Source organism: Sceloporus undulatus, chromosome 2 (genome assembly GCF_019175285.1).
Source record: "Sceloporus undulatus isolate JIND9_A2432 ecotype Alabama chromosome 2, SceUnd_v1.1, whole genome shotgun sequence".
Lineage (NCBI taxonomy): Eukaryota > Metazoa > Chordata > Lepidosauria > Squamata > Phrynosomatidae > Sceloporus > Sceloporus undulatus.
Window position 1 is genome coordinate 221,357,701 of NC_056523.1, and position 21,573 is coordinate 221,379,273.

General features: G+C 39.3%; 2 protein-coding genes across 7 annotated transcripts in view; one reads left to right on the top strand and one right to left on the bottom strand.

The window, feature by feature from the left end:
- Nucleotides 1-7,504, top strand: part of NOA1 (nitric oxide associated 1) — a 30,439-nt gene extending 22,935 nt beyond the window's left edge. The window contains exons 5-8 of the mRNA XM_042451104.1: nucleotides 1,937-2,068; nucleotides 4,510-4,626; nucleotides 6,674-6,791; nucleotides 7,134-7,504. Coding sequence (XP_042307038.1) covers nucleotides 1,937-2,068; nucleotides 4,510-4,626; nucleotides 6,674-6,791; nucleotides 7,134-7,348 — 582 coding nt within the window. The 3' untranslated portion in view covers nucleotides 7,349-7,504. The remainder of the gene's footprint in view (nucleotides 1-1,936; nucleotides 2,069-4,509; nucleotides 4,627-6,673; nucleotides 6,792-7,133) is intronic.
- Nucleotides 7,505-15,184: 7,680 nt separating this feature from the next.
- REST (RE1 silencing transcription factor) overlaps nucleotides 15,185-21,573 on the bottom strand; it is a 26,497-nt gene continuing 20,108 nt past the window's right edge. For 5 of the 6 annotated variants that reach the window (XM_042451100.1, XM_042451097.1, XM_042451102.1 and 2 more), the window contains exon 4: nucleotides 16,473-18,667. In XM_042451100.1, the coding sequence (XP_042307034.1) occupies nucleotides 16,896-18,667 (1,772 nt within the window). In that variant the 3' untranslated portion in view covers nucleotides 16,473-16,895. Of the gene's footprint in view, nucleotides 16,452-16,472; nucleotides 18,668-21,573 lie in introns of those variants that run through there. The other variant, XM_042451103.1, reaches the window with a different exon arrangement.

Here is a 21,573-nt window from a genome sequence, read left to right on the forward strand (position 1 = left end):
CGCCTGATGAGAGGGTAGGATGTCCCGAGGTCGTCCCGGTCGTCCCGGCGGGAGGTGTCACCATCCGGGGGACAGGCTAGAGCGTGAGCACGGAGGTCCCGGCGCAGGCGGGACGGGTCAACCGGGATGAGGTACTGTCCCGTGCGCTGGTCATGGACGAGATCCGGGAATGCCTGGAAGAGGTCCTGATCATCTGTAGGTACAGCCAGAGCCTCGTCAGCCTCAGTACCTAGGGTGGCCCGGTCCCGTGAGGCAGAGCACGGCCATCTCTTTGGTGGAGGTGAGGGAGATCTTGACCTCGGCCTCTGAGGGGAGAATGGAGCATAAGAATCCTGAAGCTCTCCCTCCGATTCAGAGTCCACATGCACAATCTGTAGGCTGTCCGCCGGTACAGAGAGGTGACTAGTGAGCAGGACTCTGGGCTCGAGCGGCACCATCCGGGAAGGGGCCGGTATAGACGGAGTCGGGGTGTTCACCGGCTCAAGAACAGGCGAAGTCGATGGTACTGGCCTCGATTCAGGCGGAGGCACTGAGACCGTGCTTGGGGGCCCCTTACGGCGGCTCTTGGCGGGAGGCGAGGACGAGTGAGCCCGCTTCTTGTCCCGGTGGGAGCGTTTTTCCCCTTTTTTCTTAGGGGCCTTGGGGGCATCCGCTTCCCCAGAAGCTCCAGAGCCGCCCGGCTGGTTGAGAACCCTCTCATAGAGGGCGGCCTTGAGAGTCCGATCCCGATTCTTGAGGGCTTGGGCGGACATGGCCTTGCAGTGGACACAAGTGCCCTGGATGTGTGTCTCGCCCAGGCAGAGGACACACTTGTCGTGGCCATCGGCTCTGGGGATTTTAACCCCGCACTTAGTGCATTGCTTGAAAGAGCCCATGGTAAGAAAGTCCATTACCAGTCCGAGTCAAGCCAAAATGAGAAGTCGTCCGTCCAAGGGAAGTCCGAAAGAATGGTCAGTGAATTTCCAAAAGGTCAAAGCCTTCCAAGTAGAAGAGCAAGCAAAAGCTTGCGAAGTTCCTCGAGCTGCTTAGCGCGGCGGAATGAAGGAACTGAGGAAGAGCGGGCCACCAGGGGCCTTATATACGGGTGGGCGGGGCTACTGCCAAAAAGTTGCAGAAAGATACATTACTTTCTGCCTAGAGATTCTAGAAGTTTCCGAGGATTGCTGCGCAGGCGCAGAATAAACCCATTTGTGTGATTCGCAGAGACCACGAAGAAGAAAGTGGCCTCTATACAAGCAATTCAGTTGTGGTCGCATCTCCATTAGAAGGCCTTACTCTGTTCCAACCTAACACCTTTGTTTCTCAGTTCTTGTGTGCTTGCATGAGTGATTGTTAAGAGTGTGTGTTGGTTTCCCCCCTTTAAATAACATACAATTCATTGAGGATTTGCCTCTGTGGTTCTTCTTGCTTCCAACCTTGGTATACATAGGGATGATTCTAGGGCTGTGTAACCCAGCAGGTGTGGCCACCAAAATAGGAATCATGAGAGGAGCAAAGCCTAGTGAAAGAAAAAGCCATTTCTGGATGCATTATAGAAGAAGCCTTCAAGTGGACTCTAGAAGGTTCAAAGCATTTTTATTTGGCATACCTGATAGGGTTGTTCATTACCCATGTTAAGTTTTTAATAAAAAGCTTGCTTAAATATATTAAACTGCTCTTCTTTTTTGTGGCATAGGAACCTATTCCTATTCTTTCCATGTTATTTCTGTCTCTGGTGCTAAAGTTTCCGTTCAAGAAGTAGCTCCTACAAACAAATCTACTTTGTTAACTGAGGTATACCTGTATCATCATTTCCCCTATCAATTATGTATGAATTAATTTTAAACTATGATATAGTCATACAAGATCTCAAGTTATCTATGTGCTGCTTTTTTAAAAAAAAAAAAATGAAAATATGTATATTTGATCTGAATTTGATCCTCTGGTCTATTTTTAGGTTTTAAACCTTCTAAATGAAAAAGAAGTCAAACTTGTCTTGCCAACCTGTGCTATTGTTCCAAGAACATTTGTGCTTAAGCCTGGAATGGCCCTGTTTCTGGCTGCACTGGGGCGAATAGATTATTTACAGGTAAGAGACGGGGCCCTACTTCACACTTCTTACAAATTCTCATTGGGCATAGTATTACAGTATGTTGTTACATGGCCTGTGTTCATCCATTCCTACCTGCTTAGGTATATTACAGACAGATTTTTAAAAAGTAAATAGTAGTTGCACGATTCATGCATAAAAACAACATTCAAGGTTTTGTAATATCTTTGCTAGGATTATTAAAATCTCACAAATAATGCAGGCTTTCAGTTTCTCCAGAACCCTCTTTAATTTTGGTTGGTAGAAAATAACGGCATGTGTACAGAAAAAGTGTCCAAAGAATCTGACCAGATGTTGCAGTAGTTATCTTTGCAAGTAGATTAACTTCCCACATGGAGACTGAAGAATCTCAGTGAAACAAAGAGTGTTAGGATATCTGTTTATGTAGCCGTCACCACAGAAAAGAGAAAAGATATGGCCATGTCATACTTCTCTTGATAGTGAATGCTCTTTTTAAAAAAAACTGCCACATGGTTTCATTCTTAGCTGTTATGTATATCTCATACATGTATATCTCACCTTTCTCCCTGCATGGTATCCAAGACAGCTCATATTAGCAATCTGTATTTGTTTTAAAAAATATTACCCTTTTTCCTGCAACATTATCACCTCTCATCCTAAACATGTGAATTCATTTGCTTCTGTTCCCTCTGGGTGGGAGTGGTTTTGGGTGTGGATAATCCTGTGTGGTAACCCTGTGGATGTGCTGCTATCCATGCCCCCCCCCCCCGTCTCCTGCCCATCATGTCTAAGCTATATGATGCCTTACTAGCCTAATGTGGTTGTTATTTTGAATAAAAACTACATTTTGTTCACCAAAAAGATGAAGTCAGTTATTATGGATGTGGGCAGAGCAAAGCCTTGATGCCATGAGGTGCAAATTCTATTGCTGTCTCACACTTAAAATGTCCAGTTATTAGGCCTATAAATTGAGCTATCAGAATATTCTTTGGGAGAAATTCTTTTTTAAAGAACAACCTTGTAATAAGAGAGATAGTGAGTGTTGGAATGTGTCTTCCAGTGATAGGCCTACAGACTGCTTGCCAGCACCTTGCAACATGTAGCCTGTGGCTTGAGAGCACTGGCAGGAAGAACTGCATTACTATGGCACGCCTGGCTCCAGTTATCCAGCTGACTTAACAAGGATGCTTATTTGCATATCAAAGACTTTCCTTTTGATAAAAGTCTGGGCAAGATACAAAAGCTTCACATTACACTAAGAGATGAGCCTGGGAACCCTTCTCCTCGTCCCCAAACTGTCCCCAACGCCACTCCCACCACCACAATGTTCTTCAGATTGTTGCAGAATCCTATATCACATTCAGCAAGTCTCCCAATCCTTGACCAAGTACTGTTTGGGAGAAAGCAGATCTCTAGATCCAAACCATAGGGCCAGCTAAAGAACAGCAGTGAGGTATTGTAGAATAGGGGGAAAATATGATACAATCCTGGTTCAAATGTGATAGCAAATCATGCTTAGGCACTACAGGAAGATGCCTTAAGCATGTGCATTTTCTTGCAGACTCTGATTTCCTACTTGATTTTCCCTTTTGTAGTGAACATACATCAGAAGAAGTAAGCTGAAGTCTATGAAAGCTCATGCTACCAACTTCTTTTTTTCAGTTAGTCTTCAAAGGTGCTACAAGACCCCTTTGCATGGGTTACCAGGCTTGGCTATACAGTTGGCTCTTAGTATCCATGGGGGTTCTGTTCCAGACCCCCTGTAGATGCTAAAAAACGCATGACCTCAAGTCCTGTGGTTTTTTTAAAGGCAGTGAGCACGTGCATGGCCGAGCTGCCACAGCTGTGTATACACATTGCCATTAGGCCCAGTGGGGCTTGCCATCTGCGGATGCTTAAATCCACAAATGGCAAGCCCATGGTTGTGGCAGGTGGGCTGTATTAGGAAATTATGCTGTGTTATGAAAGCAAAAATTAGGTGAGTGTGAACATGAGTGCAGGTATAACAGCCAAATAGACTTTACTGTTAACGTATGAACATACCCTTCTCCATTGTCTGTACATTTCAAGGTTTTCTATTTGTCTATGTTACAAAGGATTATTAGTTAATAAGGCAAGATAGCTTTCATGAATTTTTTGCTATGTTTTCCAAGATGGAAACTTGAATTATTTTAGAAAGTTGTATTAAATGTAAAGATGAAGCAGTTATAAGAAGAGTACTGTCACACTGAAAGTCCTGTGTCTCTTTAAGAAACTGTGGATTCAGGAGTGATTAAAACAATATGAATCTTGTCCAGTTTAGAATACCAGCCTTCAAAAAATAAGTCACTGTCAACTACAGAGTGTTAAGTCATTATCAAATATAGAAAGTTTGTTAAACTGAGCCTGTTTAACTTGTTATTGAAGCTGTTTTTAAACAGAGAATTTATTTCAGTTAAGTCATTTTTATTACTCCATAGGGGGACCGGCCCTCCTGGTTTTCTGTTGTAGCCTCAAATTTGTTGCCTGTGCACATCACTACAGTAGAAAAAGCAGATGCTGTCTATCAAAAACATGCAGGTCAAACATTGCTGAAGGTAAGCCAGTACTGACTGTACACTGTTGGAAAATCTATGAAGGCTAATGCCTTGTGATTTCTCTTATTCCAAAGACATTCATTATTGTGCCTCTTGGTCCTAACACAAGGCAAGCCTTGTTGTGCTCTTAGCCAGCACCATGACTGCATTGTCTTGGACAAGTTCTCCCTGTCTTGGTGGTCTTGCACTTTATGCAAGGAAGAAATAATACTTGACATTGTTTTGCTCCTGTCCAATCTGTGTAAAGTAGATAGAATTGGAGAGTGTCCTATCAGTTTTAGTGCAAATTGATTATTTTGCTGTTAAAGCCACATTAAGAAGTAGCCTCCCTGCACAGTGTACTGTTTCACAAAGGACCAGGGTACATGACAGATTTAAATTTGTGTTCATTTGTCCTATCTTTTGGCATACAAATTACTTTATAATCCAAGTCTTATTATGGCTTGAAACGTCTGAGAAATAGTGCTAAGAAACAAGCGCTTGGCCAAAGTCATTTAGTAGTTCCACTTGAATGTCAAAACTTTACTCTCTTTACTGTACCATAAACTAATATAATTGACTAAATGCCCATAGCCCTTTGCACTGGTAAATGGGAAGAAATTTCATTCATTTTGGGCTCTACTTGTTGAACAATGAACTTGGATACATGCCATATGAGACTACCCACATCTTGCCTTGCCTTTGAACCTTGAAGTAGTTCAAAAGAGTGGCTTTATAAACCTGGGAACATGCACATATAAGGCAGTTCTGTTTCAGAAACTATTCAGTCTGTAAGTAACATACTAAGCCAGAGCTCTTCAACAGTAAACGGCAGCTTGCACTGCTATCAAAGTGCATTGTGGATGAGTATTCAGGCAATTTCTTCCTTCCCTGTAATAGCTTGGGCAAGTTGTTTTAAATATCCAATGTCATTCTGTTGTATTATTTCTCTGAGTTCATATTCAGTTTGTCTCACTTAATGTCTGGAGTACAGCATTGTTCTTCCCACTGGCCTATCTTACATTCTTATTCAGATCTTTGCTACCACTATTTCAATGTTTATCACCCTGCCTTCCTGTTTTCTTTCTACATTTTGTTCCCTTTCTTCTTTTCTTGTTCAATCCTATCTTCCCTCATTTTTTAAAGTGTTCTATTTTCATTGTGCACTCCCCTTGCAATCTTCATTTGTATTGGGTCCTCAAAATATTTTTGATCTCAGTTCTCAGAAGCCCTAATTAAACGTGGACAGAGATAAGGGATTATGGGAACTGCAGTACAATATATAGAGGGCCAAAGAGCCAGTGTGGTGCAGTGGTTTGATTGTTGGACTAGGACACTGGGAGACCAGGGTTCAAATCCTTGCTTGGCCATAAAAATTGACTGGGTGATCTTGGGCAAGTCTCTCAGTCTTAGTGGAAGGGAAAGGCAAATCCCCTCAGAACAAATTCTGCCAAGACAACTCGGTGCCCTGACAGGCCAGAATAAAGCTGCTTCAGGTCACTTTAGAGGTATGCCGTTTAAATGATGTATGTGTCCTAAGAGGTCGGAAGCTGCGCCAAAGCCACGATCCAGTCCTAAGGACTGGAGCGCAGTTTTGGTGCAGGTTCTGGCCTCTTAAGATGCCATTTAAACAGCATATCTGCAAAGTTGACCCCAAGCAGCTTTATTTTGGCCTGTCTCTTCAGGCCCTCAGTAATAGGTTGCCATAAGTAAGAAATGACTTGAAGGCACACACTAACCAACAACAGAGATCCTCCCCCCAGCTTCTACATATGCCTTTCGAAGGCATCTTATCATTACTTTGAGTTTTATGACAACTTCTGAAACTAGTTCCAAGTCTCCACTACAGTATTGATTTCCCCTTGCTTTCCCTTCATGTTTTGTTTCTATTCCAAGTTATTAATGTATGTGACAGGTAATCTCTAAATAATACCAATTATAAGCACTTGTAACTATTTCTGTGAAAATACCTGAACTGATGCTAATTAAGTATTCTTAATTTTTTTTTGTTTTGTTTTATTATTTGTAAAAACTTTTTAAAGTTTTCATTTCTAACTTGTAATACAAGGTTCCAATGGGAGGTGAAGACCGGATGAAAGATTTTCCACCATTGAGCTCCCAGGATGTGATGTTGGAAGGAATTGGTGAAGCTGAGGCAGTGGCAGACATAAAGTTTTCATCTGCTGGTAATTTGCAAAAATGTTCTCAATTATACTTTTTGCAGGGTGGCAACTTGTGATCAAATGAAGTCATTTTGTTTTGTTCTGATAGTTGCAAATGGAGTACACACAGTGCAGTAACCTTTTTGAAAAAAATGAGTTTTAATTTCTTATCCTGTGTTTTAATCTTAATGAATATCCGAACTTTGGACTAGGCATTAAAAAGGAGCATTTTCCAAACAAGTCCTTTGTTTTGTTTTAAAATGAAGAAGGAAACTCTTTTGAGATGATCCTGCTCCATTCAAATAGATGTTCATAGTAGTCCAGTGTTCTGATTTCATTTTGTAATTGAGTGTTTTTTCTGTGCAGGCTGGGTTGCTGTGACAGCTCATTCAAACAACAAAGTCCATCTACGATGCTATACTCCCAAAGGGACAGCACTCACAGTACGTAAATCGCCCCTGCTGCCATACATCGTTGACATCAAAGGGCCCCGTGTGAAAGGAAGCTCAGCCTACAAGACTAAAAGACCACCATCCCTTGTCAAAAATTTAAAAGCAAATATAAATCAAGGGAAAAAATAATCAAAGTTTAAAATGTAAGAAGTTGGAGATGACGGAAGTTCTCAGCGTTAAAACACACAAAGACCGTGGACAGTTATTCACACAGAATGCATTTTTATTTTGTAAAATATATTGAGATGTACATTTATAAAGGTCAAGTATTACTGAAAAATGAAATATGCTGTTTTGTGTTTCATTCTCCAGTACTGCCATTTACCCTTGTCATGCTGGTCTTGGCAGAACATCATAGAATCTCTTGAAATATGTTCCTTTAGTTTTGGCAGGTGAGTGTTGTCAGGAAAAGAAAACTGAACCTCTGTCACTGCTGCAGCATATATAAAGCATTAAGAATGCTTGCAAGACAAATTTGGGGATTGTTATTACTGTATTTTATTGGGAGACTAAAAGTATAGGGTGCCTCTTCTGTTGAAGGGGGGGGTTATATTTATGCATTAGATAGCTACTCTTAGTGTGGCACATGTTTTTGGGCCGTGTGTGTGTTAAGCCTACTATTGTCTTCACAAAAGTTTTTGTCCTAAAGCAGTAAAACACTAATAACTAAAAAAAACTATAAAGCAGAGTCAAGTCACTTTCTGAATTTTCTATATATGTGTGATAGAAACTGTGAAGCATGTGTTTGTACATGACTCAGAAATAGCCTCTTAGCACTAGGGGTCATTGGAGAGGACATGCAGTTGTATTGACATGCACATTTATCCATGCTAAACAATAAAATCAGTCTTTCTGCTGACTAGGAAAGTGTGTTTTGCCTGACAAGGCAGGAACTGGAATGAATGAGTGCCCTATGATTCGGCAGCATTCAATATTGCACAGTAGAAAGTCTAAACTATCAGCAGGATTCCATGTATACTGTAATTCCAGAGGTGCACAGAATGTTATATTTGGCAAACCCTGATCTTTCATGGAATCATAGAGCTGGAAGAGACCACAAGGGCCATCCAGTCCAATCTCCTGACATGCAGGAACTCACAATCAAAGCACCTCTGAGAGATGGCTTTTCTTTTAATTAAAACCATCTGGTCTTTAAGGAAGCAAAGGTATACTAGTATTATTGTCTGGGTAAACCTCAGAATTCAGGGAAATTTCTGTGTAAGATTTCAGGGCTTTACTCTCCCCATGGCTAGTATAACCAGTGTAAATTATATAAAACAATTATGTCACATCGCCATTTGCATAATTTAAGCCACAAAATAGCTTTTTCTTAGGACATTTGTTGGACTATTTTTCTTGACTATGAAACTCCCGGGTCAGACCACACTCAATGGGATACAGCAGAGGACAATTACAAAAAGCCGTGGCTAATGGTACAACTGGACTCAAGCTGAATGAATGTTAAGTTTCTGACCTGCTCAGAGGCAAAAGGAAAGTCCAAAGCTGCATAACACATATAGAAACATGTAATGTGAGAAGCAGGAACTGGAGAAACTAGACACAGTACAACAAGAAATGGAACATATAAACATTGCATTACTTGAGGTGAGTGAGTTAAGGAGGACAGGAAAGGGATGTTTTGATAACTGCCACATGTTTTACTCAGGAAATAAAAATCTAAGAAGTGGGGTAGCATTAATAGTGAGGAGAGATGTAGCAAAAGCAGTAGATCAGTGACTGAATATCAGTAAGACTTGAGAAAACCTATCAATTCAACTGTAATTCAAGTTTATGTTCCAACGACAGAAGAGGAAATGGAAAGATTTCATGCTGGAGTTGAGAAGAAAATTGATAAACAGGACTTCATCTCAATATAGGCAACTGGGATGCCAAAACAGGAAACAGCAGATTCAAAGATTGTAAGAAAAATAGGCCTAGGATCAAGAAATGAAGCAGGAGAGCAACTAACTGAATTTTGTGAGGCCAAGTTTGTTCACTGCAAAAACAAAACCAGGAGGAGCTTGTGGCACATACCATGAACTGCTAATACAGTTGGCACTCAATATCCGCAGGGATCCGTTCCAGACCCCCCAACAGATATCAAAATCCACAGATGCTCAAATCTGCATTGTTCCCAATGGTGGTGCAGCCATGCAACTATTGGAGACAATGGGATTTGTTCTTCCTTATCCCAGCTTTCACTGGCGGCGGGTGGGCGGCTCCTGCTGCTGTAGCTTCTTCCTCCTCCTGCCACAACTTCCACTTCCTCCTGATTCTTCTTCCTCTTCCTCCTCCAGCTGCTTCCTTCTCTTCCTCCCACTTCTTCTTTCTCACACCTCCTCCTCTGCCACTACATCTTCCTCCTCCTACCTCTGTTTAAAGACCTCCAAAGAAGGAGACTTCACCACTCTCCAAGGGAGTGTTCTCCACTACTGAACAGCTCTTACTGTCAGTGAGGTCCTCCTAATGTTGAGGTGGAATCTCTTTTCCTTTAGTTTGAATCCACTACTCCAGGTCCTACACTATGGAACAGCAGAAAACAAGTTTGCTCTCTCCTCAATATGACATCCCTTCAAATATTTAAACAGGGTTATCATAAAACCCCTTAACCTTCTCTTCTCCAGGCTAATCATACCTAGTTCCCTAAATCTCTCCTTAAAGGACATGGTTTCCAGACCCTTCACCATTTTGGTTGCCCTCCTTTGGTCACTCCCTTTGGAATTATGGTGCTCAGAACTGGACACAGTACTCCAGGTGAGGTCTGTCCAAAGCAGAAGAGTGGCACTATTATTTCTCTTTATCTAGACACTATACCAGGGGTAGGCAACCATTTTGAGCCGGGGGCCGGGTTGCTGTCCCTCAGACAACTGGGGGGCCGAAGCCAAAAAATAATTAATTTTTAAAAAAAATTAAATAAATAAATAAACCGGGACAAATGTAGGACAACATTTTCAAATGGTGGACACTTTTTTTTAAAAAGTGGAGAACACGCAAAAATAATTGCTGATTCTTTTAAAAATGTTAATATAAATGCATGTTTCTGAGGCGTCTATAGACAATTGCCCCCCTTGCCCCTGCGCGCGAGAGGCCAAAGGCCCCGGCAGCAATCGGCGGCAGGACCTGGCTGGGCCAGTCCCAAGGCCTCGCCGGGCCGCATCCGGCCCGCGGGCCGCAGGTTGCCTACCCCTGCACTATACTGTTATTGATGCAGCCTAGAATCATATTGGCTTTGTTCAGCATACGATCGACCAAGACTCCTAGAATTTGATTATGTCCCACTTTAAATGAGCTACAGCGGCAGCAAAGCAACATGTACTTCACAGGTGGCATGTCTGTCAAACTTAACTACATAGAATCAATAGGGGCCCTTTAAAAACTTGATGGAGAAGATAGTTATAGATTCAGTGGAACGTAAGTAGTTACAATGTCCCGAGGTGAAAAGTTTTGGAAGGAAGTAACAGAGTGGGTGAGAGCGTGGTGTAGTGGTCTGACGGATGGATTACAATTCTGGAGACCAAGGTTCAATTTCCCCACTTCTCCATGGAAAACCACTGGGCAACTCTTAGCCCCAGAAAACCCTGTGATAGGTTCACTAGAAAACAACTTGAAGGCACACAAAAACAGAGCTAGTGTTAAAGTCTAACCAAACCATCTAAATAATATACTAATATTCTTCTCCATCTTGGATGGTAACAATGAGTTTTTTTGTAAAAGCATCTTATTTCTGTATTATTGGAGGCTTCCTGGATAGAAACAGCATAGTATTGAAAACTTCACAAGGTCTCCCAGAAAGGAGGGTACTTTGTAGTCTGCTCTACTGCTCTAACTGAAAAAGTAACTGGGAAATAAAGATGGCTTTGTAGAAATCTGGTCACAAGTTTTCCTCCATTACAGATGGGATGTCAAATGGATGGCATAGTAAAATCGTGTTCACTACATAAAATTGGAAAATCAAGGTTTGCTTTTTGGATATATGGATGCTTGAATCCATGGATTAAAAAAAACCCCATTTGCATAGGGAGGGCTGACTGCTAAAGCAAATAATTGTTGGTTGGGGCAGTTGTGTTGTAAATGTATCTAAACCAATTGAAAAAAATTAAACCCAGTGCTTTTATAGGCATACCTCACTTAAGAAAGTAAATCAAAGCTCCTTTTTACACCCTAACTCCCTTTTCCTTCTTGTCCCATATCTAGTCTCTTGCAGGAAAGATTTTTAAGCAGCATTAGCACTGAGAGAATTATGATTGCTGTATTTATCCTGCTTTACCTTCAAAACTGGAACTCAGAGCAGCTTACAATTTAAAAGAACAACACAATCTAAAACATACAAAAGTGATGCATTTAAAACAGAATTAAGTTATTACAACAGTAAAACAAAAGGCTTGTTAAAAGAATAAAATTAACAGTTAAAAAGATAACAGTGTTTAAAACAGTACACTTTTAAAACAATGGTTTTAAACAGTGAAGACAGACTGGAGAAACACAGGCTTTCATTGTTGCGTTGCAACAGTGTGTCTGTAGTAAACAATGCATTAACACTTTAGCTGGAAAAGAACTGAAAGTTGTGGTCGCCACCACAAAATACAATTCCCAGAATTCTACAGCATTGAGCCAGGCAAGTTAAAGCAGTGTCAAACTATGGAGTCTGGATGCAGCTCTAGTCACCAAAATGAAAACCATAACTGGTGGTGGTGGTGAGGAATCACCCCTAGATGCCTATTGGAAGAAGTCTTTGAATCTCTCTATAAAGTTCAAAACGTTTTCGTTCATTAATGCAAGGCTTACCTGACCTATTTTTTCATTTCCTATGTGCATATTGTTAGAGTCTGGATAAAAAAATTGATGAAGCATGTTGAACTGATGCTGCTTTTTTATGGTGCAGGAACCACTCCCTATTCTTTCCATGGTCCTTCTGCCTGTGTTACTAAATTTTCTGTTAAAGAAGTAATGCCCACGAACACATCGTCTTTGTTTACTGTGGTATGCCAGTATTTTTTTAATATTAAAACAGACAAATGAAAGCTACATGCATTCCTTAATAAAGTTTATTGACTTATAACTATGTTTAGGAAAATACACTCAAGGGTTAATATGCATTTTAGTTTTAACACCTTACATTTTTAACAAAGGGTTGTATATTGTTCAGGTAAATTAAAAAAAAACAAGACATGTGATCTGTTCTGATTTTACAACTATCACAAACGTATAAAAAGCTCTTCATGCACTACAGTAGATAGAAAGCATGAAAAAAATTACCTTTGGTTTAAGTTGAGAGAATAATACACGTATTGCACTATAAAAAGCTTCAAACACGGTGCAACCAAACATAAAATGTTTCAGTGCCAGCTTACAAAAAGTTCTTTAGCTAGTGTGATTTTTTTAAGGAAGGAAAAGATGTATATACATATGCGTGAAACAATTCCTTAAGCTAATTGGAAGCAATTAATTTTGTATCTCAGCACGGTTAGCTACACAATCAGTATCCCAATATATCTAACTGAATTTGTGTTTACAACCAATCAGAAGAGCTGAACATTTTGAAATCAACAATATTATCAACAAATGGACCTGTCAGGTTGTACTGTAAAAAGAATTTAATATTCCAGCCCTTAGGTCAATCAACCTCCATATAGCAGCAATATTAAAGTTTATTCCAAGTTCCAAGTTATTAAAATTCTTAGGTTACTTATAGCACTGAGTTAACAATGTCTGTTTCCAAAAACACTGCTATTCCGTTTAGCCACAATGTCCAGCGTGGCACCAACAATGTGAGCTAATAATGCAGTATGTGTCAAGTCTGAGATGTTACAACAAGCATTGCTGCTGAGAGAAGCTCTTGAGTAAGGAAAAAGCTGGAAAGATATATCCAAAGTTCATCTGACCCAAGTGGTCAATTTAAGGAATAACTACTTTAGAGAAGAAACTCATTAAGTTATCTACATTTAACCCTAATTTTGCTTATTCATTAGAAACGTCTAACATTAAGACATCAGAAATCATCCATTTTTATTGCTATAGCTTAAAACTATCCAACTGTAATCTTTAATTCTCTCTATTCTAAACGGACAACATGGTGAGAATGTATTGGAAGTTCAAATCCATCACAATATTCAATATATATCTCCGGACACACTGATCGCATCACTGGAAGATCTCTTTTTTTAATACTTAAGGGTTTTGCACTCTCGTGTTCATGAACAGTAGTAGCCAACACAGGCAATGTCTTCTGTAGCCATTCCAAGTGTGACATCTTTAGTCCTAGTCATATGCTAGCAACATAACAGTATTTTTCATGTAATGTCAAACAATCTAACATCACTAGATCTACTGCCACTAGTTTGTCCTTTTCAACCAAGTGGGTTTTTAAAAATGCTTTAAAAAAAATCTCTCTTCTTAAAAAATGGAAGCTCTCTTAAAAATAGCAAGAGAGGGGGGGAACCTTGCCTACACAGAAGTGACGTTTCTAGCCTCTGTCCAAACTTTCTCCAAAACAATAACAATATTTTATATCCAACAATAAAGTTGTGTCTAACATTATCCTAGCTAATTGGTTAGGAAGACATTTCAGCAGTGTTTAATGGTTCAACATAAATATAGTTGCAATTTGATTCTCAGTTGATAATGATTGTCAGAGCGAGTCTTGAACATAATCTACACAAATAACTAATGTTAAACAATTTATTTCTGTCCTAAAGGGATTTTTCTCCCTTAGATCTTTGGCCTCCTATTACAAATCTCCCAACTCCTCCTTTACACACACAGAAGTATCAGGTTCTTCTATTCAGTCAAGGTATGTTAAAATGAAACCACAAAATATTCAAGCAGAAAGGAAGAGTGGGGGGGGGGGACTAAACACAATTCAAGCTAGTGCAAGCTCAACTGTTTTGGGAGGATAAATATAATTTGCTTTATTATTTTTGCAGCATAAAACTACCTTGATAGCCATACTGGAGGCACAGTCAATCAGGGAGTCCTTCTGCACAAGTCAAAACAAATGAGACACAACAGTGCATGAACATAGTAATATAATGTGCACTGAAAGGCTTCCCAACTGTCTATATTCTTTGACAGTGTGCATTTCCATGTTTGCCTGTTTTCTTATTACAAAAAATATTTATATCTACAAACACAGGAAAACTAGAAATGATTTGAAAGGGGATATGTGTTCCTTTGTCAATTTTCCTAACTATCGGCAGTTTCCCCATTGCTTATGTATTCCAAAATGTTAAGGAAGTCTGAACTATTAATAAACCAGTCTTAAATTACCATTCTCTCAGTGTCAACAAATTTACAATTCAAATATCCAATCATTTAAATTTTTCTGTACGTCAACTATAAAAAGATTATGCTAATTAATTTAATTAAAACTTGATTGAATAAAGAACAGGAATGTTTACATCTGCCCTAATTCGAGGTTTGTTACTTATCAGGATTTTGATATGCAAATCTCAGTCCAGTGGGAAAGGAACACGATCCATTTTGAAATTCATTCAGGACTGATGGAAATGATTGCAACAAGTGCAAAGGCTACCAATTTTTCAAATGCAAAAATATGGAAATTTGAAAAATGTTCTGTTCTGCATTAATTTTGGATATTTCTGAGGCTCTTTATTGATGTCACAGAATTTAATAAACATCCATTTATATTTATGTTCCCCTAGTAACTACACATTTTGAAATGCAAAGGACACCAAGACAAAGAGTGTTCCTGTGCATCTGCTTTTCATTTTTAATGGGGGCTGGAAAACACTTTTCTCTACCTGTTTAGTAGTAACCTCACAAAAGTATCATCTGCATGAGAAAACAGGCAATATGGTATTGTTATTGGTGTTATTATTAGATCCAGAGGCTCTTCCTCCTCTGCATCCTAGCTTGTGTATGGAATATGGATAACGTTTTCAGCTTTCATTTACCAGGCATAATTTATTAAGAAAAGCTCCTCTCAAAAATTTTAATGCAATGAGCTAATGCTTTCCATGTATTTTTCACAGCTGGAATTTATTTAAATGGGTTCTGCACAGGAGTACTTTCTTAAGGATGAAAGCACGATTTATTCCAAATTCAGTAATTAATGCTAGTTAAGCATCCTTATTCCACAAACTTTTAAAAGACCGATAGAGACAGAAAATTGCAGTCAAAAGATGGGGAGAAAAAAACCCCCAAAACAGCAGCCTTGGTAAACAACAAACCTCGAAGTGTCAAGATAAAGGGAAGGAAATTCTTTAACAAAACCAAACATGCATATATAAAATCCACTATACAACACAACAACTCCTAAAGGCTTAAACTGCATAGGTAAAAATAAAAACATTTATGTGCAATATTTTTCTTCTCTTAAAGCACAAAAAGAAATGACCACCTTGTCTTAAAGTAGTATTTATCAACCAATGGATTCACCAATCAAAAATGGGGGAGGGTGGGTAAAAATCTGGCTTGCTGATCATGATTGAGGGACCTGAACTGTACATACAAATTAACAAAATGGTCATGTATTGGTTTATTGTGAGCCAACCTCAATTTCTTCCCGAAAGTGCTCTTTTTACAAAACAAGCCATTGGGTTTTTCATAATTTAGTTAATGAGTTTTTACGCACCCACAAGGCTAAAATAATGCAGAGTGGTATCATTCCCATTTTTAAGATCCCATTTATTTAAGACTTTTGTCAATAAGAACTGATAGCCTGTGTACTTGGCACATTCCAGGGAGATATTTCCCAGGTTAAGAACCTCAGGGCTTCATCCCCAGACTTAAGACTCTCTCCTTAAAGGAGAGTGATGAGTGAAATGGACTGCGTTTTGTTTATCAGAGAAGCCATCTCCCTAATCAGCCAATCTGTCCCTAGAAAGGATCTGCCCACAGATAGATGTATATTCTGAACTGCAGAACTACATGTTCAGAACCAAATCTCATGGATGTTTCCAAATTTTTAGGAAAGATGCACACAGTTCTTCTGTTCATATTATACCCCTACAACGGCTTGTAATCACATCACAGTAAAGTAATCTGACTCGGTGGCAAATGTGTATAATAAACAGAGTCAAAGAAAAGGAATCTAAACTAGGAAATCGGGAAGATATCACATGCAAACAACTCCTGGTTCACATCTGGAGAGGAAGAGATGCCTACCACAAACCTGAGACCCATTCCAGGCTGAAATGTCTCCTTGGAGTGTAATACATGGTCCGGCCCATATTGCAGGCTTCATTAATTGCTAGTATCCCCTGCTCAAGCTCTATGAAAATAATAATAATAATAATAATAATAATAATAATTAAAAAAAAAACAGAATTCTGCAAAAACACAACAGTTCATTCCTACAGAGTTTGTGCAGGAGACACTCCCAGTGGACAGCGCCCCAAGGCCACTGTTCATAAACAAGCTAACTTGTGTACAATTCTGTTGTAAGCCAACAGAAATACTGAAGTGATTCCAGGGCTCTATCCCAAGGACTCAAGCCAAATTAGCAAGCCACGAACTTACATACTTACTTGCCCTCTCAAATCAAAGAGATACAAGCAGTTAATTAGAGCAACGCTTCATCAAAGGTTGAGAAAAAAACCAAGAACTTAAAAAAGTATAAGCAAACTGAGCTTAAGCAAAGATTCTACAAGAACTGTACCTAAGCTCTATAACATTTTATCTAGGAAGGATAAATTGTCATTAAACCACCATTTGGTTAATCTTGGCCCTTTGTTGCCTTTTCAAGATAGTAGACATTTACTAAATGACGTTTCAAGTGTTTACTGTATTCACTTTCTTTTTTAAATGAGCGATCGCAGAATATACATACATAGTTCTCCTTGGTGACCTTGGTTTCTGCCATTTCTTCAGGTGGTTTCTGACTTGTTTTCTCCTGTGCCATCCGAGCACCATTTAAACCAGAATCATCACTGCCCTCTGATATGTTGTCACTTATATCACTGCCATCATGGCTGTGGATGCCCTCATCCTCTTCCATTTCCTGACTTTCATTCATTACTGTGCCACCCGATGCTACAGAAACCAGGCCTGTTTTAGTGCTTTGCTGAGGTTTTTCTGGCACCCGGGATGGTGAGGCTCCTGCTGCTGGGTCTTCAGCTTGCAATTCTTCTGTAGAGCTGTCATCATCTTGAAGTGGACTGCTCACAGTCTCTCTCTCACATGTTTCCATTGGCTGAGTCCCTTGTACCACAGCAGGATTAGACAGCATTTCCATCTCATGTATTTGTGTTGCATGAATATTTTGGGCCACATCTGGTAATGTGTCCTCCAGCATAGCTGTCTCTTTTTCCAAGGTAGCATTCAAGTTGACAGAACTGATCTGAGAGGTTCCTGCCCGATCTATTCCAATTTCATTCTCAAAAACAGCTTTTGCAGTCCCTTCCTCTGCCACGAGCATTTCTTGGTCTTTCATTCCCAGCTCTACATTTTTGTCCACAGGTTGTGTAGATGGTGCCTCTAGATCCTGTATGTTCTCACCAGAGACCAACTGGTTCTCCTCAGTATCTGAAGGAATAGGCTGCTGCTCACTGCAAGGACCATTACATGCTTTCCTTTTGTCCTCTACTCTAAGAAGAGGTTCTTTAGGGACAGGATCCTCATCCACAATATTCTCACAGTCAGGCTTTCTGTTATTATTAACAGGCTTGTTCTTCAGATCTTTCTTTTTTTTGTTCTTTTTAAGACAAGCATTTTGCTTTTTGGTGTCTTCCAATTTACTATCACTGTGTTCAGAATACTGACATTTGGGGGACTTCTTATCTGATTTCTTCTTCTTTTTCGCAATTACATCATCAGTTTCTTTTGCCAAAGGAGCAGAGTTGGTTTCTGCTTTTCTTTTTAGTTTCTTTGTTTTACCAGTTTTCTCAGCCATTGTCTCAGTTTTTATGTCTGCTTCCTTGCTTTTGGAAATTGTTTTGCGACTTCGTGTTGTCACTTTGTCTAAACCAACTTTCTTTTCTTTTGATAGGTTTTCTTTCTTTTCATCTTTTGATAGATTTTCTTTTTTCTCTTCTTTTGAAAGGTTTTCCTTCTTCTCTTCATTTGTAGCTGTCTCGTTTTTCTTTTCAGTTACATCTTTCTCCACTTGTACTTGTTCCATCTTACTGTTATTGTTATTATTATCACTACTAACACCTTCCGAAGTGTTAGCTTCATTCTTTTTAGTCCGTAGCCTTACTTTTGAAACATCCATTGTGATATCACAACAATCAGGATGTCTGGATTTGATGTGATACTGCAAGTTACATTTCTTGGATGCAGCATACTCACAGACTGGGCAAAGAAACTGGCGTGGGCTGACGTGGAGCTCGACGTGCTTCTTGAAGTTGCTTCGATCAGCTGTTTTGTATTCGCAGTGAGGGCAGGCCAGTGGCTTTGGACCATCATGAACCTGCCTTGCATGCCGAGTTACTTCATGCTGGTTTGATGCCACATAGCTGCACTGTTCACATTTAAATGGTTTCTCACCTGAGGCAAAGAAGTGGGAAACAAACATTTTAACATATTGCATAGCTACAGATGTTTACCATTATTCATATACTTGTATTTCTTGAATTTAGAAATTAAGTGATTTTACACTTGGCACATTCACAAATGACAACAAAATACAGAAAAGGAAGAAACAAAAACGAGCATGCAAGCAATCACAAAACCACATATTCCATCTATGATAAATACATACCAGAAGAGATCACTCTACAGTAATATTAGCAATTGGAATCCAAACCAAACTGGTCCATTGAAGGCAGTGTAGAAAAATGGAAATTACAGGTGAATAGTTGTCTTACACAAATATTACAATCACACGTACCCAAAACTGACTATATTCCTATAGTGTTAAAACATTTCTGCAGTGCTTACCCTCCACCCCCAAATATATTTTCAAGATAAAAATATAAAATGTTCAGTAAGAGTAAGAAGAAGAGCCCTCCCTCCAGTCCATCTGCCATGGTCCAGGCATCAGAGGGAGTGAAGATCTGCTGGACTTTTCCCCTTCCCTACTGCCATTCCCTTCTCCTTTTGTGTCTTGTATCTTTAGATTGTAAGCCCTAGCCGCTCTGATAGCCTTTTGGCTGAAGAGCGGGGTATAAGTAAATAAATAAATAAATAAATAAATAAATATAATTATTATTATTATTATTATTACTCTTGTGTTCAAAACACTGAAGATGAATATAAGCTCATAATAACTGCAAAAGTCAATCATATCTCAAATGCAGCAGATCAACCTCATCTGTGTCTTGAAATGCTAAACTAGGCACACATTTTTGCAATTAAAATTAATTTATTCTGACCAAGTTTTCCCATGTGATGTTGCCATAGGTCATGTTTTGCTGAATTTTGACTTTCCATTCCTGTCTAAAAGCAAGGCTGCCATCAACAAAATAGGAAGAATTAGATTCAAATGCATGACACTGGGCAGACTTTTCTATTCCATTCTCCCCACTGAAATTGGCCTTGGAAATGGTACAAGGAGACTCAGAGGACCTTTCAGAGTGAGGTGAGCTATTTAATTTATCTCCCACCTTTGACTTTTGATTAAGATTCAGACAGCAAAGAGCAGCTGTGAATTGCTCCCAAGGGTGTATTATTCATTTTAAGAAAAAGGAAAAATCCTATGAAGTTCCCCCTTTGTTATCTGAATGCCAGTTCTTGGACTATCTCCTGTTGAGTAATTAAATCTAAATTAAAGACATTAACATTTCATTTTAAGTCAAAAAAGTAAATAAATGGAAAACAAGGGGAGATTCTAAACTTATGAATTAAAATCAACTGGTGGTTTCAAACATTGCAAACTATCTACAGCAACAGTGACCCTCCAGATATTGTTGAACTGCATGTCTCAGTAGAGCTGACTAGCACAACCAAAGCTGATGAATGCTGGAAGTTACCATTCAATAAAATCTGGAGGGCCACACAATTTCCACTTTCTTGACTTGTGAAGAAATCAATTCACTGATAAGAAGAAGGGGGGGGGGGACCCAGAAAAATAAATGGACTCTGCGACAAAATCTTTCACCATAGAATGCTCTTGTTTACTGTTTCAGATCAAAACCATACCTCACAATATTTCATGCCATACCCTCTGTTTCACTGTTCTCCCTATCCAAAGTTTAATCTCCATTCTGTGGCCACTCAACATTTCTCAACACTATTCACTGTGATTGTTCAGGATCCCCACCACAGCCTTAGAATCCACTTTTTCTAAATACTTTTTGTACTTCTACAACTGATCTCGTTTTCCCAAGCCTTCTGATACCTCCCTCTGCTACATAGATGGTAGTGTTTTGATTACACAAAAAATAGCACTCATGTCTGAAAACTGGAAATAAAGGAAGTGAAAATAAAGCATCTAAAGCAAAATAACAAGCATTTTCCTCATTGTTTCCTCTCAGTAATGTCTTCTCCCATGTACACATTTTGCAATATCTGAAGCACCCCATGAACAAAAGTCAGTTTCTCATCACCTCAAGAAACTGTTTCTTGGATAAAACTATTTTAGAACAAGTATGAACCAAAGGCACAATCCTCCCACATTTCATGATGCATAAGCTCCATGTAAGAAGCAGGCTTCCTAACATGATATAAACCATATAAACCATAACACCGTATTTTGGTTTCATTCAAATTATAAACCTGCTCAGAAAAACATTATCCGTGACCTTTACCCAGGCATGGAGGTACTACTCATTGATGTCTTGCCTCAGTCCAACCCTAAACATCTTCTGGAATCTGGTATAGGATCTGGTTGGGTGTGTCTTCTGATATACAGAATCCACTTATTCTTTTCTAACAGATTTCGATTTACAGTTGGCCCTCCGTTTTCGTGGGGGATCGTTCCAGACCCCCCCCCATGAAAACAGAGGCTCGCGCTTACTCAAGCCCCGTAGGGAATGCCATAGGCTTGAATGGAGCACCCACTGTGTGTGCAGCAAGGATGCGTGTGCCATTGCAAATAGCAGAGGTCACCCCTCCGTATATATTCATTAGGATTAGCATTAGGAGGGGTGACTGTATTTGAAGTGACTGTACCTTCATTCCCCAGGTTTCAAGATGGGTGGGTTATAAAATCCACAATATAATCCAGACAATGCAAACATTTGAAGTACATTTGAACATTGAAGCTGTTAATATCTACCCACATTACATGGGCATTTAGAAAGACTATTTGGCTATTAGCATCTGAAAAATTTTTTCCCAGTGTCTTGAATAATACATTGAAATTAAATGATTGTAAACTTGATGCTAGGCATTCCCTATCACCCCCCCCCAATATATTGTTTTATAAATTTAAATAAAGCATTGTTTTATTTCCAAAGTATATTATTATTATTATTATTATTATTATTATTATTATTATTATTATTATTATT